The 17,223-nt window shown below is 41.2% G+C and overlaps 1 protein-coding gene across 4 annotated transcripts in view; it reads right to left on the bottom strand.

Annotated features, from left to right (window-relative positions):
* Positions 1–17,223, bottom strand: part of VWA8 (von Willebrand factor A domain containing 8) — a 473,608-nt gene that overhangs the window by 15,728 nt on the left and 440,657 nt on the right. For 2 of the 4 annotated variants that reach the window (XM_003412602.4, XM_064270072.1), the window contains one exon: positions 15,896–16,054. In XM_003412602.4, the coding sequence (XP_003412650.2) occupies positions 15,896–16,054 (159 nt within the window). Of the gene's footprint in view, positions 1–3,686; positions 16,055–17,223 lie in introns of those variants that run through there. The other 2 variants (XR_010318190.1, XM_064270073.1) reach the window with 2 other exon arrangements.

A 17,223-nucleotide genomic window follows, 5' to 3' on the forward strand; every position in this document is an offset into this window, starting at 1 on the left:
AAGAAATGAGATGGGCAATATTACAACAGACCCAACCGAAATTAAAAGAATCATATCAGACATACTACCTATCTAAACTAACACAAACAGAGGTAGAACAACTACATAGACCCATAACAAAAGAAGAGATTGAAAAGGTAATCAAAAAACTCCCAACAAAAAAAACACCCCTGGGCCGGACAGCTTCACTGTAGAGTTCTACCAAACTTTCAGAGAAGAATAAATACCACTACTACTAACAATATTTCAGAGTGTAGAATAGGATGGAATACTCCCAAACTCATTCTATGAAGCCAGCATATCCCTGATACCAAAACCAGGTAAAGACACCACAAAACCAAACCAAAACCAAAACGAAAAAAAAAGCCCTGGCCCAGAGTTCTACCAAACTTTCAGAGAAGAGTTAACACCACTACTACTAAAGGTATTTCAAAGCATAGAAAAGGACAGACTACTCCCAAACTCATTCTATGAAGCCAGCATATCCCTGATACCAAAACTAGGTAAAGACACCACAAAAAAAAGAAAGCTACAGACCTATATCCCTCATGAACTTAGATGCAAAAATCCTCAGCAAAATTCTAGCCAATAGAATTCAACAACATATCAAAAAAATAATTCACCATGACCAAGTGTGATTCATACCAGGTATGCAGGCATGGTTCAACATTAGAAAAACAATTTATGTAATCCATCATATAAATAAAACAAGACAAGAATCACATGATTTTATCAACTGATGCAGAAAAGGCATTTGACAAAGTTCAACACCCATTCATGATAAAAACTCTCAGCAAAATGGGAATAGAAGGAAAACTCCTCAACATAATAAAGGGCATTTATACAAAGCCAAGAGCCAAGATCATTCTAAATGGAGAGAGCCTGAAAACATTCCCCTTGAGATCAGGAAATTGACAAGATGCCCTTTATCACCACTCTTACTCAACATTGTGCTGGAGGTCCTAGCCAGAGCAATTAGGCTAGATAAACAAATAAAGGGCATCCAGATTGGTAAGGAAGAAGTAAAAGTATCTCTATTTGCAGATGACATGATCTTATACACAGAAAACCTTAAGGAATGGTCAAGAAAACTACTGAAACTAGTAGAAGAGTTCAGCAGAGTATCAGGATATAAGATAAACACACAAAAATCAGTTGGATTCCTGTATACCAACAAAAAGAACATCGAAGAGAAAATCATCAATTCAAAACTATTTACAGCAGCCCCCAAGAAGATAAAATACTTAGGAATATATCTTACCAGAGATGTAAAAGACTTATACAAAGAAAACTGCAAGAAACCAAAAGACACCTACATAAGTGGGAAAACATACCTTGCTCATGGATAGGAAGACTTAACGTTGCAAAAAATGTCTATTCTACCAAAAAGCCATCTATAGATACAATGCTATTCCAATCCAAATTCCACCGACATTTTTTAATGAGATGGAGAAACAAATCACCAACTTCACATGGAAGGGAAAGAGGCCCCGGATAAGTAAAGCATTACTGAAAAAGAAGAACAAAGTGGATGGCCTCACTCTACCTGATTTTAGAACCTATTATACCGCCACAGTAGTCAAAACAGCCCGGTACTGGTACAAAAACAGATTACACAGACCAATGGAAAAGAATTGAGAATCCAGACATAAATCCATCCACATATGAACAGCTGATATTTGACAAAGGCCCCAAAACAGTTAAATGGGGAAAGACAGTCCTTTTAACAAATGGTGCTGGCATAACTGGATATCCATCTGCAAAAAAATGAAACTTGACCCATACCTCACTCCACACACAAAAACGAACTCAAAATGGATCAAACCCCTAAATATAAAATCTAAAACGATAAAGGTCATGGAAATAAAAATAGGGACAACATAGGAGCCCTAATACATGGCATAAACAGCATACAAAACATTACTAACAATGTAGAAGAGAAACTAGATAACTGGGAGCTCCTCAAACACCTATGCCCATCCAGACTTCACCAAAAAAGTAAAAAGATTACCTACAGACTGGGAAAAAGTTTTTAACTATGACATTTCCGATCAGCGCCTGATATCTAAAATCTACATGATACTGCAAAAACTCAACTACAAAAAGACAAACAACCCAATTAAAAAATGGGCAAAAGATATGAACAGGCACTTCACTAAAGAAGACATTCAGGTGGCAAACAGATACATGAGGAAATGCTCATGATCATTAGCCATTAGAGAAATGCAAATCAAAACTACAATGAGATTCCATCTCACTCCAACAAGGCTGGCATTAATCCAAAAAAACACAAAGTAATAAATGTTGGAGAGGTTGTGGAGAGACTGGAACACTTAAACACTGCTGGTGGGAATGTAAAATGGTACAAGCACTTTGGAAATCAATTTGGTGCTTCCTTAAAAAGCTAGAAACAGAACTACCACACGATCCAGCAATCCCACTCCTTGGAATATATCCTAGAGAAATAAGAGCCTTTACACGAACAGATATATGTACACCCATGTTCATTGCAGCATTGTTTACAATAGCAAAAAGATGGAAGCAAACAAGGTGCCCACCAATGGATGAATGGATAATTTATCGTATATTCACACAATGGAATACTATGCATCGATGAAGAACAATGATGAATCCATGAAAGATTTCATAACATGAAGAAATCTGGAAGGCATTATGCTGAGTGAAATTAGTCAGTTGCAAAAGGACAAATATTGTATAAGACCACTATTATAAGAACTTGAGACATAGTTTAAACAGAGAAGAAAATATTCTTTGATGGTTACGAGAGTGGGGAGAGAGGGAGGGAGGAAGAGGGGCTTTCACTAATTAGATAGTAGATAAGAACTGTTTTAGGTGAAGGGGAAGACAACACACAATACAGGAGAGGTCAGCACAACTGGACTAAGCCAAAAGCAAAGAGGTTTCCTGAATAAACTGAATGCTTTGAAGACCAGCGTAGCAGGGGTGGGGGTTTGGGGACCATGGTTTCAGGGGACAACTAAGTCAATTGGCATAATAAAATCTATTAAGATAACATTCTGCATCCCACTTTAGAGAGTGGCATCTGGGGTCTTAAAAGCTAGCAAGTGGCCATCTAAGATGTATCAATTGGTCTCAACCCACCTGGACCAAAAGAGAATGAAGAACACCAAAGACACAAGGTAATTATGAGCCCAAAAGACAGAAAGGGCCACATGAACCAGAGACTACATCAGCCTGAGACCAAAAGAACTAGATGGTGCCTGGCTACATCCGATGGCTGCTCTGACAGAGAACACAACAGAGAACCCCTGAGGGATCAGGAGCGCAATGGGATGTAGACCTCAAATTCTCATAAAAAGAACAAACTTAATGGTCTGACTGAGACTAGAAGGACCCCAGAGATCATGGTCCCCAGACCTTCTTTTAGCCCAGGACAGGAATCATTCCCAAAGCCAACTCTTCAGACAGGGATTGGACTGGACAATGGGATAGAAAATGATACTGGTGAAGAGCGAGCTTCTTGGATCAAGTAGATACATGAGAGTATGCTGGCATCTCATGTCTGGAGGGGAGATGGAAGGGCAGAGGGGATCAGAAGCTGACCGAATGGATATGAAAAGGGAGAGTGGAGGGAAGGAGTGTGCTGCCTCATTGGGGGAGCGCAATTAGGAGTATATAGCAATGGGTGTATAAATTTTTGTATGAGAAACTGACTTGATTTGTAAACTTTCACTTAAAGCACAGTAAAAATTAAAAAAAAAAAAAGATGATACTGGCTGGTTTAAACCTAAAGAAATATTTTAGCAACTATTCACCTATCAACAGAAAGATCGATTAATCAATGAATCCATCTAGCTATTGTTTAGTTATTTGCCCTGGAAAAAAAAGCATACTTCTTCAGGCAAACGGAATAAAGACAGGTGGGTTGCAGGCCTCCCTTTCTTCCTTCCTATCTTCTTTCCATCTTTCCTCTGCTTTTCTCTGTGTCTAGTTTGTATTGCAAAGGCTTGAGAAGACACACCTTAAGGATGGGCTTACAAAATGGTTTGCAAGCTCTGGTTTCTCATCTTTCAGAGATGCTTGGGGATTATTCTATGCCCAAAGTAAATAAAATGCTTGAGAGGAATCCAAAGTACATCCAAACTGGAGCATTCCCTGGTTTTACTGTAAATCATTTTAAAGTTCCATAAAAACAATTCTTCCATGTTATAATTATCTAGTGTCTGCTACCCAAGGATCCCAACGCATTTTACAAACAGTAATTTGCTCATTCTCAAACATATCTGAGTAAAAGGAAAAAGTATATAAACTCATTCATTTCCATTCACTAATTCCTAATTCTGCCATTCACCCAGTGTACCAGATTCGATACACAAAAACCTCAGTCATTATCAGACTACCTAATATTCAAATTGTAACTTCTTCTGAGTAGTTCAAATTTTTTATGATTTCTCCAATTTTCAAAGCATCTATGAACTCCCTATAGCAATATAATACATAGCATATAAAATAACATATGTACTATATATTATATATATATTTTAACAAAGGCCTTCTCTCAAATAGAGAATAATTTTAAAACACTTCTTTGCTTTAGCAACTTGGCTAAATGCCCTTTGGTATATCTTCTTTCGGAAATCTCATTCATTGAGAGAAAGGTATGACAAACGAAAACAAATCCTGAATTTTAATCCAGGACACAAAGACCTATTATGAAGTAGGAAGGGTGATTTATAATACTTGGAGGAAGCTCTGCTTAGAGCAAAGAAGAGCTATTAGCATTTTTATGAATAAGATTTATTTTTAAATGTCTACCAGGAAGGATAATCATCTGCTACCTTTAGAAGCGCCCATGCTTCATTACGTACCCACATTATAAGTAGGTGTATGGGACAATGGTCTAAGGCTATCCTGAGGACTGATGATGTGTGAAATTCTAACCTCCTTCTAGAAATCCAAACATTCCGTTCTAAGATGACACTACTGACTGTGAAGAGAAAAGGATTAGAAAATAAATGATTAAAAGGTCCAGAGAAGCACCAATAGAACCCTAGGGTCAGTTAGTTAATACTCTATATAGTATTAGCTAGCTAACTTTTCCTCATATCATAGAAGTCAGTGCAAAAAAGTTTGAAGGTCAAGACTTGGCTTTGACATTAACAAGCTAAATTCTTAACCTTTCCAAACTTAACTTCTACCATGTAAGTAGGCTGCTTAGATCACCTCTAATATGCTTCTAAGTCACTTACCCTCTCTGACAAATAGGAATAGAATGTTTTACTATGTCACAGGGTCACTGATAGGATAATACATTTAATGACTATAATGTTTAACATTTCTATGGTTCTGTGTAATTTACAAAGTGCTTCCATATATCTCATCTCATTTTGATTCTCTCCACAACCTTATGCGGTAGGTGTTTTTATCCCCATAATAAGATGCTTAAAGAGATTGAGACTTCCTAAGGTCACAGATCAGTGATGGTCAAACCCAGGTGCTCTGACTCTAAATCCATTGTTTTTATATAGGGAAATAACCATGTCCCCATCTGCTTCCCCTCCCATTTCTGCTTAAGCTTTCTGAATGGTTGGCTTGGACATTTCTACATTAATGTTTGAATCAACTCTGAATTTCTGTTTAACTTTGAATGGACTCAGAAAAGTCTATACCTCCTTCATTGGCCCTACCTCCATGTAGCAGAATTTATGGGAAGGCCTGAGCCTGATATGATGACTGGTATCCATTTCTAAACCTGGAATACATTCCTAGGCCATTGGGAAAAAGTCAATTAGAAACATTGAACTAAGGTCTTGACAGCATTTTCCCAGCAGGTGCTGGTTTGTAAGTCACATCTTCCCACATTCTTCTGGGAGTTAATCCAGCCTTTCTGACCAAGATGTCTGAGAAAAGTATGTCTCTTATACCGCCTTTAGACGGTGAGATACTGAAGGTAGAGGAAGATAGACTACTTTATATAATGGTACATTTGTTCCTGACTTATAGTTTTGAAAAAAAAAAAACACTAATTGGGCAAAAATAAAATGGCTGCAAGAATAGGAATAAAACATAAACTAAGAAAGAGTCCTGAAGCGGAAGTCGGAGGTCCTGGCTTGTCACAGTCTAGCTGTGTGACCTTGGCAAAGCACTTAACCTCTCTGCATCTTGGTTTTCTCATTTGTAAATGAGAGTTGGTGAAAATCATTCTTGTCCCCGAGGTTCTATATCTCAATGGTATGCCAAAACAAAACAAAACCAGGAAACAAAAAAGCCTACTTCTCTTCTTCTTAGAAACACCTTATGCCTTGTTTTCTCCTATCAAGGGAGTGATGAATGATCTAAATCTGAATGAGGATTGATGAAGCTTTTTCCAAAAAGATAGCCTCAGAGTCTATAAGAAATGGATTAAATACTGGGTCTAGGATCGCAGTTTTGTAACTCATTCTTTCCTTTAAATTTAGCAGTGGAATCCTTTCTACACATGACAAGCTAGCTTGTAAAATGCCATGGTGCAGTGCCACGGGTTGCTCTTAATATATGGCCTTTCTGGCCCTGGGTCTATAGTTCTGCCAAGATGATTTGTTAGGCCATAATCTTGCAAATGGATTGGGCAGTTTACTATGCAAATAAGGTTCATAAAATCCTTACAGGAATTTGAAAGTTTAATATGCTAATAAGGTATGTAAAACCCTTACAGAGATTGGACAGTTTACTATGCAAATAAGGTGACTGTGGCCTACCAAGGGGATTGGTCAGTTTTGCCATCCTGATAGGCTTATAAGGGCTAATCCCACAGGGTTGAGGGGGAGCTCACTACCATCAAGAAGAAGAGCTGGGAGCAGTGTATGTCCTTCAGATCTGGGGGTCTCTGCATTGAGAACCTCCTACACCCAGGAGACAGAGGGAGCTATAACGCTGAAGACTGCAGAGACAGTACAAGATAGCGCAACATGGAATAAGACAGTATAAGTGGAAAGAATCAGGAGACCGGTGGCAGATGGCACAGTGGGCTCAATGTCCCATGACCCATGGAGCAAGATTGCTGAGCAGCTTCAGGCTGGATGCTTGCTGGTAGAGAGGGGTACCTCTGGGCACTGTATGGTGGAGCCAAAACAGCTGTAATGCTTGCCTGAATAGGGGCCAGTGGCAGAAGCCAGGGCCTGTGCAGGGGCCAGCAACAGAGGCCAGGGCCCAAGTGGGGGCCAGAGGCAGAGGCCTGAGCAGAGGCCTCCCTGCAGGTATGGCCAAGAAGGAGCTGAGAGCTGTCTTCGCTGGAAGCCGTTCTGATTGGCAAACAGTATCCTGTCTCCTGAGTTGTTTCCCATTACTTCCAAATCGATTCTGATCCTGAGTTGTAGCCTGTTATTTCCCGAATAAACTCCATAACTGTGAGTATGGTCTGTGAGTCCTGTGTGGCCGCTACAACGAAATTATCAACCATGGCAGAGAAGTCAGAGTGCCGTGGGGAGAATAGCTGGGGTCAGAATTGGTAAAAAAAGTTGGAGAGTGGAGGTATGTCTGACCTCCACCTCATGGGAATCAGCTTTGGGCTGCTGGTGATTCTCTCTTCTCCTCCTGAAGTTAGATGACGTTTGACGCTGCCACCACCGCTACATGACACGTGCAATACAGATATAAGAGGAATTGTTTTTGTTGAATTGGAGATGGATGGAGAAGGGGTAAAAAGTGCTGCCCTTCCTTTGCTCTCCCCTTCAAGAATTCCTTGTTACACTGTTAAAAAACCACAGCCTTATATTATGGTTATACGCCTTCAGAAACCATTGCTGTTGAGTCGATTCCAACTCACGGCAACCCATGTGCTACAGAGTAGAACTGTTCCATAGGGTTTTCTTGGTTGTAATCTTATGGAAGCAGATCACCAGGCCTTTCTTCTGGGGCACTGCTAGGTAGGTTCAAATCATCAATCTTTTGGTTAGCAGCCAATTGCAAACAGCTTGCACCACCTGGGGACCGACCTTACATCTTCACAGGAACAATAAATTTGGGTTATTATTTTTTTTAAGGTCCAACTTCTCAATAATTGAATAAATCTATCTGTTTTCTGATATTACTATCTGAGTGTTTAATGAAGAAATAGTCACTAACTTTGGTGTTACTGAGTACTTGGAAGAAAAAAATTAAAGCATTAAGAACTTTTGAAAAGGAGGTGTACTTTAAGATTACAGTGAAAACAATCCTAAAGGTTTAGAGAAATCATAAGGAACAAACTGGAATGAAGATAAAGGAAACAATACTTTCTGACTTAAATAAAGTGGTTCACATGACCATTACTTTGACACGTCATAAGAAAAGACATGAATCCTTAGAAATCCCTAGAATAGGACATCATGTTTGGTGAAGTGTAGAAAAAAAAGTACGGTCAGTGAAAATGAAGGAAATCCTCCACGAGATGGATTGACACATTAGCTGCAACATGGGCTCAAACATATCAAAGATCATGAAGACGATTTGATAGCAGGCAATGTTTTGTTTAGTTACACATGAAGTCGCCATGAGCAGGTGCTGACTTGATGGTAACTAACAACAACAACAAATCATTACTATTTCACCTTTCCCTCCAGTGTTTACGTGCGATACGAACACTAAAAATCATGCTGTGATTATAAGATTAGAGAAACTTATGCTGATTATAAGCAAATACTGTTGCTCTTGTCTCAAGCGACCTGCTGTGAATGCTGTTGCTGACAATAATTGAATTCTGTTGGCACAGCAATTATGAGAAACTTTGAAAACTCCAGAAGGCTTTGAAATGTGTCCTGCCACCAAATTACCCTTCCTCCTCAATAATTCTTGCCAAGGGTCCCTGTGGTTTGGCATGGGTCATGCTAATCTGGAGTAGAAGGTGAAGACAAACTCCATATGAGCCTCCTGGACCTGGGCAGTAATGACTCAAACCTGCTCTAAAGAGAAATGTCTCAGAGCCGAGCTCAAGCCAAAGCAAACACAAAGCAGATGCCACAAGCGAGGCTTCAGGGAAGAGCTCAGATCGCCAGAGCAGGCCAGTGGCTGCTGAAGGTTTCAAAGTAAATACAGACTAGACACCTTTACAACCGAAGGATAGCTGCAGGAAGATGACGCTAAGAACTGTCTGGGACTAGGTGATGGGGTGTCTCTGAGCACTGCTTGCTGATCTCCTAAAGACACAGCAAGTGATGTCATCCTGGGCTAATGCAATGTAACTTTTTCATTAGGAGCTTCTAAAATTGTGGGTTATACTCAAGCATCCTTTTTATATTTGCTGAGTAAATTGCATACTTTCATTCGTCCTTAAGCCTCTTTCACAAACGAGAAAATGAAAGCAGATATTAAATGAGTTGAATATGATCACAGCTTGAAGATACAGAACAAAGTGCATGGTTTGCTATCACTTGGCTTAAAAATATATGTATATCCATACATACATGCACGTTTATGCATCAAATCTCTCCGAGAAGATACCAAAAAAATCTGGTTGCACCAGACAAGAGAACAGGGAGCTGGAGAGAGGGTGGGTAGATGCTTACTTTTCACTCATTCGTTTTGCATCTTTTAAATTTTGTACTGTGTGCACCTATTACTTATCCCCTGAAACATTTAATTATAAACAGAAAAAGCTCACACAGACTATAAATAGGCTCCATCCCACCTCCTTCTCTTCTGTTATGGATTGAATTGTGTCCCCCCAAAATATGTGTCAACTTGGCTAAGCCATGATTCTCAGTATTGTGTATTGTCCACCATTTTATCATCTGATGTGATTATTCTATGTGTTGTAAATCCTGTCTATATGATGTTGATGAGGTGGGATTAGCGGCAGTTACGTTAATGAGGCCGGACAAGATCAGGTTGGGTCTTAAGCAAATCTCTCTTGAGATACAGGAGAGAGAAGCGAGCAGAGAGACTGGGGACCTCATAACACCAAGAAAGTAGTGCCAGGAGCAGAGTGTGTCCTTTGGACCCAGGGTCCTTGCACTGAGAAGCTCCTAGTCCAGGGTAAGATTGATGACAAGGACCTTCCTCCAGAGCTGACAGAGAGAGACAGCGGTCCCCTGGAGCTGATGTCCTGAATTTAGACTTCTGGCCTACTAGGCTGTGAGAGAATAAATTTCTTTGTTAAAGCCCTCCACTTGTGGTATTTCTGTTATGACAGCCCTGTGTAACTAAGACACCTCCCTCTAGAGTGGGCCTGAGGAATCTGGGTAGAGATTGGGTGGCCTGTTATCACTCAGCAGCTCAGACATGTTGGCAGGGGTGGTAGGGTGAAGATACAAAGTGTCTCATGTCTCTGGTGTGAGGAGAAAGTCTTTTAGAAGTTCTGGAAATACAGGGGATAACTGGATGAGTTAAATGGCACCATGAGAAAACAGACAAATCCAGAATAAGGGACACTGTACATGACAAACTGATCTAGGCTCTCAAGGGTGTGAATATCATGAAGAGCAAAAAAGGTAGTGGTAAGGTAAGAGGCTCACCCAAATTAAAAGAGGCTAAAGAGACATAAGGAGTCTCTGGGTAGCACAAATCGGTCACATATTCGGCTGCTAACTCAAAGGCTGGAGGTTTGAGTCCACCCAAAGGCACCTCAGAAGAAAGTCCTGCTGAGCTACTTCGGAAAAATCAGCCACTGAAATCACATGGAGCCAGTTCTACTCTGACACACACGGGGTCGTCATGAGCCAGAACTGACTGGAAAGCAATTGGCTACTGGTTAAAGAGACATAACGACCAAATATAAAGTGTGTGGACGCTGACTAACTCCTGGATTTGGGCAGGGGGAGGGGGGACCAACTACAAAAGATATTTTTGGGAAAGCCGGGAAAATTGGATTTGGATTGGACACTGGAAGGTATTATGGGATTATTGATAATTTTCGTATGTGTGATAATGGTAGTGAGGTAAGAGACTGTCCTTAGTTACAGAGAAGCATGCTACAGTATTTAGAGGTGAAGTGTTATGATGTTTAAAATTTACTTTCAAATGATTCACAGGAGGCAAAAAGCATATTTTTAAAGAAAATGATAAAGCAAATGAAGCAAAGTGTTAACAACTGGTGAAGGCAGATAGGTGTTCATTTTACTGTCCTTTAAACTTTTTTTTTCTAGGTTAAAACATTTTCAAAATAAAAAAGTTGAGGAATAAAAAGGAAAATTTAAAAACAAAAAAGGGAAAATAAGCAAGCAGAAAAAGAATCCTGGATGCCACTGCCTTCCCGTAGCTTTCCGACTTGGGGAAAAGCTTAATGTTCCTGGGTCTCGGCTTCTTGTCTGTGGAAGGAGGAAGCTGGAGTAAATGACCTCTGAAGTGACTGACCCCAGTTCACTTGGAGGTGGTAAGGAGTCACAGGAACAGGACCTACGTGGCTGCAGTTGGTGCCGCAGCTTCACAGCAGAGCCTCACTTAAAGGGCCCACCCCTCCTCCCCAGATATTCACCCAGGGGCCACTTTTCCTAACAGAAGCTCAAAGAGCTTGCTTTGTTAAGTCTTACTATCTTTTCTTTTTATTGGAAAGATTTTAATGCACTGGTTTCATGGGACTTTCTGTGGCCTTAAAAAAAAAAAAAGTTCTAAAGGAAGTGTAGTGAATATAAGGAGATATAAGTATAAGAAATTGTATTGAGGACAATGCACCAAACCTTTCAAGTACTGCCTGTGAAAATATAATGGCATAAAACATGATAAAGCTACTTCAAGCCTTTAAGCAAGGTTTATTTTATTTTAGTGTAGGGCTATAATCTCACCTGGATTTGTCAGCCGTATTTACTATGGTTATCTTCTCAACACATCTGTGGTTTTACTGATAAAGGAGTCCTGGTGGTACAGCGGCTAAGCGTTTACTGCTAACCAAAAGGTTGGCAGTTTGAATCCACCAGCCAAGCCACTCTTTGGAAACCCTATTGGGTAGTTCTCCTCTGTCCTACAGGGTTGCTGTCAGTTGGAATTGACTTGACGGTTTGGTTTTGGTTTTACGGATTAAGACTGAAGGAATTCCTTGTGGCATTCAGAGAAAATATCAGCAAAATACTGCTGTAGGATGATAAGGGGAGGGTCCTTTAGATAGAGTGCTTTCTACCTCTACTACTGCATGTCTCTCACTGACTCTCCTATCAGAATTTAGTTGTTTTTATGCATTACATTTTGTATGGTTATATTACGTATGTCTCCCTCACTACGCTGTAAGCTCAAGGATAGCTCAGAACTCTACCTAGCAGAGTACTTTGCTCTTAGCGGGTTCTCAGTTCATGTTTATAATTTTGTAGAATTGAACTGAAACCCAGTTGGTCATATGGCAACAACGTGGTTTGTAACTATCAATTAAACTAAAATCTTATTAATGTGAATGGTCACATTTTGTGAAACACTAATTTCCCTGTTACTCTTCCTTTTTTTTCCTTTTTTGTGCTATGGGTCCAGTTTCGTTAGCAGTTCTTTCAGATTACAGACTTTTAACAGTGAGACTCAGATAAATACGAATTTCTTTATACACCCCACTGCGTGAGACACAACATAGTCTCTGAACTCCCCATTAACTCTGCTACCCTCTGTCTTCCATCTAATGCTTTATTAAGTCTTGGGGGAGCTGTGTCAACCAATTTTTTTGTTAACTCCTAATAAATCTTCCTTTTAAAAACTTGGAAGAAGTAGCTTCAATATCAGAGCAGTTCTGCTCTTAAAGAAATAGAAACCCTCTCCTTAACTGGAAATTTTATTCTGGATAACTATGACTCTTACTGATTCTAATAGTGCTATGTTTGCTACCACCTCCCATCTATCAGTTTGTTGTGCTGCGGTGGCCTGTGTGTTGCTGTCATGCTGGAGGCAAGGCCACTGATATTTCAAATACCAGTGGGGGTCACCCACGGTGAACAGGTTTCAGTAGAACTTCTAGGCTGAGACAGGCTAGGAAGAAAGGCCTGGTGATCTTCTGAAAATTAGCCAATGAAAACCTTATGGGTCATAATGAACACTGTCGGACTTGCTTGCTTTGTACAGAGTACTCTGCTATGTAAGTAGAAGGTCAGTAAGCGTGAGGGAGATCCTTCGTGATACAGATTGGCACAATGGCCACAGTGATAGACTCAGACATTCTGGCAATCGTGGGGATGACACAGGACAGGACAACATTTCATTCTGTTGTTCATAACATCACCGTCAGTCACAGTCAACTTGACGGCAGCTATCTATCCATCTATCTATGTTTTCTATAGTCTACCATGGATTAAAATCTTCATGTAACTCAAAGGGAACAGTGAACACTGGCCTTCAAGTCCCACAAGAGAGGTGAATGGACTGATCCAGATATTATCAGAACCGAAAGGTTTTAAAACGTTAGGTGGAATGTGGGTATTTATGCTGATATATTGTCTAACCATCCATCAGTCATCAGAGGGCCAAGTGGCTTAAGAATTAATTATACTCCACCCTGTACCAGAAAAGGAGCCCCAGTGGCACACTGGTTAAGAGCTTGGCTCCTAACCAAAAGGTCAGCAGTTTGAATCCACCAGCTACTCCTCGGAAACCCTATGGGGCATTACTAGTCTGTCCTGTAAGGTCACTATGAGTTGGAATCAACTCGATGGCAATGGGTTTGTAAGAAAGTATATAAAATATTTTAGAATACAGTGAAACTTGTGAAGGCCAGACCTCGACGGGACTGCCCTATTTTTCTGGGTCTCACAAGTTTTCCACCTTTGACAGGGTGCAGTCTTACTATTCTTTTATCACTCTTTTTAGTAGAAAATATTTGAGTTTTCCTTCTTGCATAGGTTCCCACCTTACACAGGTTCCAGCTTCCACAGGTTTTACTGCAAGTGTTTTCTATAAATCCATAAAAGTAGAGAATCATAATCAAGAAAAACTTACATCTGAAGGGAGGGAGGATCAAGGAAAGGAAAAGCTGAACACCTGTCTGTAAGCCACAAGACGAAGTTGTCAGGGCTGGTCTTTGATTTAGGTTTTGAACTTCATGGCAACCAAAGCCAAGAGGGAATCTTGACTAGCTGCATGATTTTCATTAATTGCAGGGGAAATACATTCCATTTCTTCAGGGAAACAAAGCTACTCCCCACGCTGGACGTCTACATCTTATTCGTATTTATAACCTGCATCTGCTCTGGCAACCCACAGCTGTCATTGACTTAAAATGCCCTTTTCCTACCACTGAATTCTAAAAGCTACTACCTAGCTGTCAGTTTGTCATACTGTGGTGGTTTATGTGTTGCTGTGATGCTCGAAGCTATGCCACTGGTATTTCAAATACTAGCAGGGTCACCCATGGTAGAGAGGTTTCAGTGAAGTTTCCAGACTAAGACAGACTAGGAAGAAAGGCCTGGTAATCTGCTTCCAAAAATTAGTCAATGCAAACCCTATGGATCACAGAATATTGGCTGAGACTTTGACTCACTTACTTAGGACACATCATCAGGAGGAACCGGAGAAGGAAGGACATCATGTGTGGTAAAGTGGAGGGTCAGCAAAGGTGAGGCAGACCCTGAGTTGACACAATGACACAATGGCCACAACAATGGACTCAAACATACCAATGATCATGAAGATGGTGCAGGACCAAGCAACTATTATATGTGGTGTTACCACGAATTGGAGCCGAATTGATTAAAAATTAATGACAATTTTAAAAGAAATTTCTCTCATAGAGCTTCAAACAAGGGACCCTGGGAGATTCAGAGGACAGGGTCCATAATAACAGGCCTAAAGTGCTGGGTTTCATCAATGTGTTTCTTGCTGTATCCATGGTAACAGAGATTAACTCAGGAAAGTACTCCTGGGGCGCAGGTAGGATGGCAAGCTAAAATGATGTAAGATCGCCTATTTCTGATGGATGTGTTTGATCCAGAATAAAGTCTAGAATATCTATGGATGGCCTGTGTATCCTTTAAACATGTCTCCATGAGTATTATGTCTTTCAACTAGAGTTTTTATAATCATTACACAGCCTGTGATTGTTTTCAAGGTTATTTGCTCGACGCCAGAAGGGCAGGTGCTTTGTATGGCTGATAAAGAGCGGATTTATGGGCCCATATCGGGCAGTAAGGTCCCTGGATGGTCAAATGGTTCGTGCTTGACTAATAACCTAGAGGTTGGTGGTTCAAACCCACCCAGTGGCACCAGTGAAGAAAGTCCTGTTGATCTGCTTCTGTAAGGATTATAGCCAAGAAAACCCTATGGAGCAGTTCTACTCTGTAACACATGGGGTCACCAGGAGTTGGAACCAACTCAACAACAGGTTTGGTTTTTTTTGTTTTGGGCAGTGACACAGCAGTACAGGGGGATCCCTTCTCCATGGTCAGACCTCTGAAATGGAGGGTGTACAGTAAGCTGAGCAACAGCAAAACGGAAACCGTTTAAATGAGAGGCTGCCTTTGTCCCAGGGTAATCACAGTCACTGTCAGCTGGGGAGACAGCTATGATTATGTAATCCTCACCCATGTGGAAAGGCAATGCAATGCTGAGAACAGTGTGCTCTGAGGGTGTACTCAAGCCCTCGTGAGCAGTGTAGGCCGCCTGGCTGGTGAGTGGGTGAGAGGCGGTGGGTGGGGGAATGAGGGTGAAGACATTGAGCAACCTGGGAACAGGCTCGTGGTGCTTCTAAGTGGCGGCTTTCCCCTCCAACATTATGGCTGGGACTCTGAATGCTTAAAAAACTTGTGAGGTGCAGTGCTTCCTTCTGTAATAACTGATGCTTGAAATCATGGTACTATCCTTTTCTGATTCTCACAGTAGACAAAACAAAAGGTTCACTCTCTCTACACTGATAAATGAGCTGATGAAAGGATGGAGATTCTTGTCTACTCTTGGGGGAGGCTGCATTCACCCATCCATCATCCCCTAACTCTGGGCTGACTCTTGGGCAGTTGTGGGCAATGGCCCCATCATCACCATCCTTAGCTCATGCCATTACCTTGAACTTCTCCTCATAGTTCTCGAAGGCTTCCATGACCATACACACGGCCTCCATCGAGCGCTCGAGCCGGCCGTCCACTCCGTTAAAGCGGTACATGCTGCCAGACACATCCACCACCAGGCGCAGGTGCTTGGGCTTCTGTTGCAGGCTGCCTAGCTGAGAGAGGGGACAACAAGAAAGCCTCTGAACTAGGAGAGCATTGCTGGCTGCTGTCCTGGGGATGCACATGGGCCCAGGAGTGCAGCCACCAGGCGGGCAGGTCAGTGGGAGGCTCGGCACTGCACAAGGCTACTCTGGTGGAAAGGTGTCTATGGATTTTATTTCAGCAAATGGAACTTCAGATTTCTGCTGGTAGTTGGGGTAATACAGGAGAGATCTGCCCTTGGAACATGTTCCTCTCAAGGGGGTCCAACCTAGCCCAGGAAAGTTGCCTTCAGAGGCTGATGCCTTCTGATCCCCAACTTGTCATTTAGAGTCTGTGACTCCAGTAAGAGTTTGCATGATTTTGGAGGGAAAAATCCACACTGGTTTTACTTGTACCTATTGTGTATTGTTTTTTGGTGCCTTCGAGTTGATTTCAACTCATAGGAACCCCATGTGACAGAGCAGAACTGCCCCATAGGGTTTTCTTGGCTGTAATCTTTACAGGAGCAGATTGGCAGGTCTTCTTCCTCAGAGCCACTGGCTGGGTTCAAACTGCCGACCTTTCAGTTCGCAGTTAAGTGCTTAACTGTTCCACCACCAGGGCTCCTTATCTGTTGTGTAGTGACCTGAAAATCATTTTGCACGCAGGCCACAAGAAATGTCAGCTTCCTAAAACAAGGTCGTGCAAGAGGGAGTCTGGCAAAGAACTTTAGGAAAATGTTATTAAAATGCCTTTTGCCTTGAGTAAGGTTTCAATTCTCTCTCTCCTTTCCAGCTACTGAACTACTACTTCTGTTTTCTTTTCTTGGCAGTCAAAGGCACTAAAGTGGTATCTGTCTAGCAGCAACTGCTAATTAAAACGTGAAACTCTCATGAGATTCAGTTTGATTTCGGACTCATGTCTGCCAATTTGCAGACATGCAAATTCAAAGACTTTAAAAACACTATGGGTATTACAGTGCGACGGTATGAAAAAAATTCAATATATTTCTTAAAAGCTTGTTGAGGCCCTAAATTAAGAACAGTGCCACATATGCTTCCATGACTACTCACAATTTCAGCTGTATCTAAATACAATCGTTGACCACAATGAGTCAGTAAAGAAAGGAGTCATTGACTCATACCAAGGACACAGAAATGAGAACCCCTCAAATTACTAACAGATCCTCTCTGAATAAACA

Source organism: Loxodonta africana, chromosome 17, assembly GCF_030014295.1.
Source record: "Loxodonta africana isolate mLoxAfr1 chromosome 17, mLoxAfr1.hap2, whole genome shotgun sequence".
In the NCBI taxonomy this organism is placed as follows: Eukaryota; Metazoa; Chordata; class Mammalia; order Proboscidea; family Elephantidae; genus Loxodonta; species Loxodonta africana.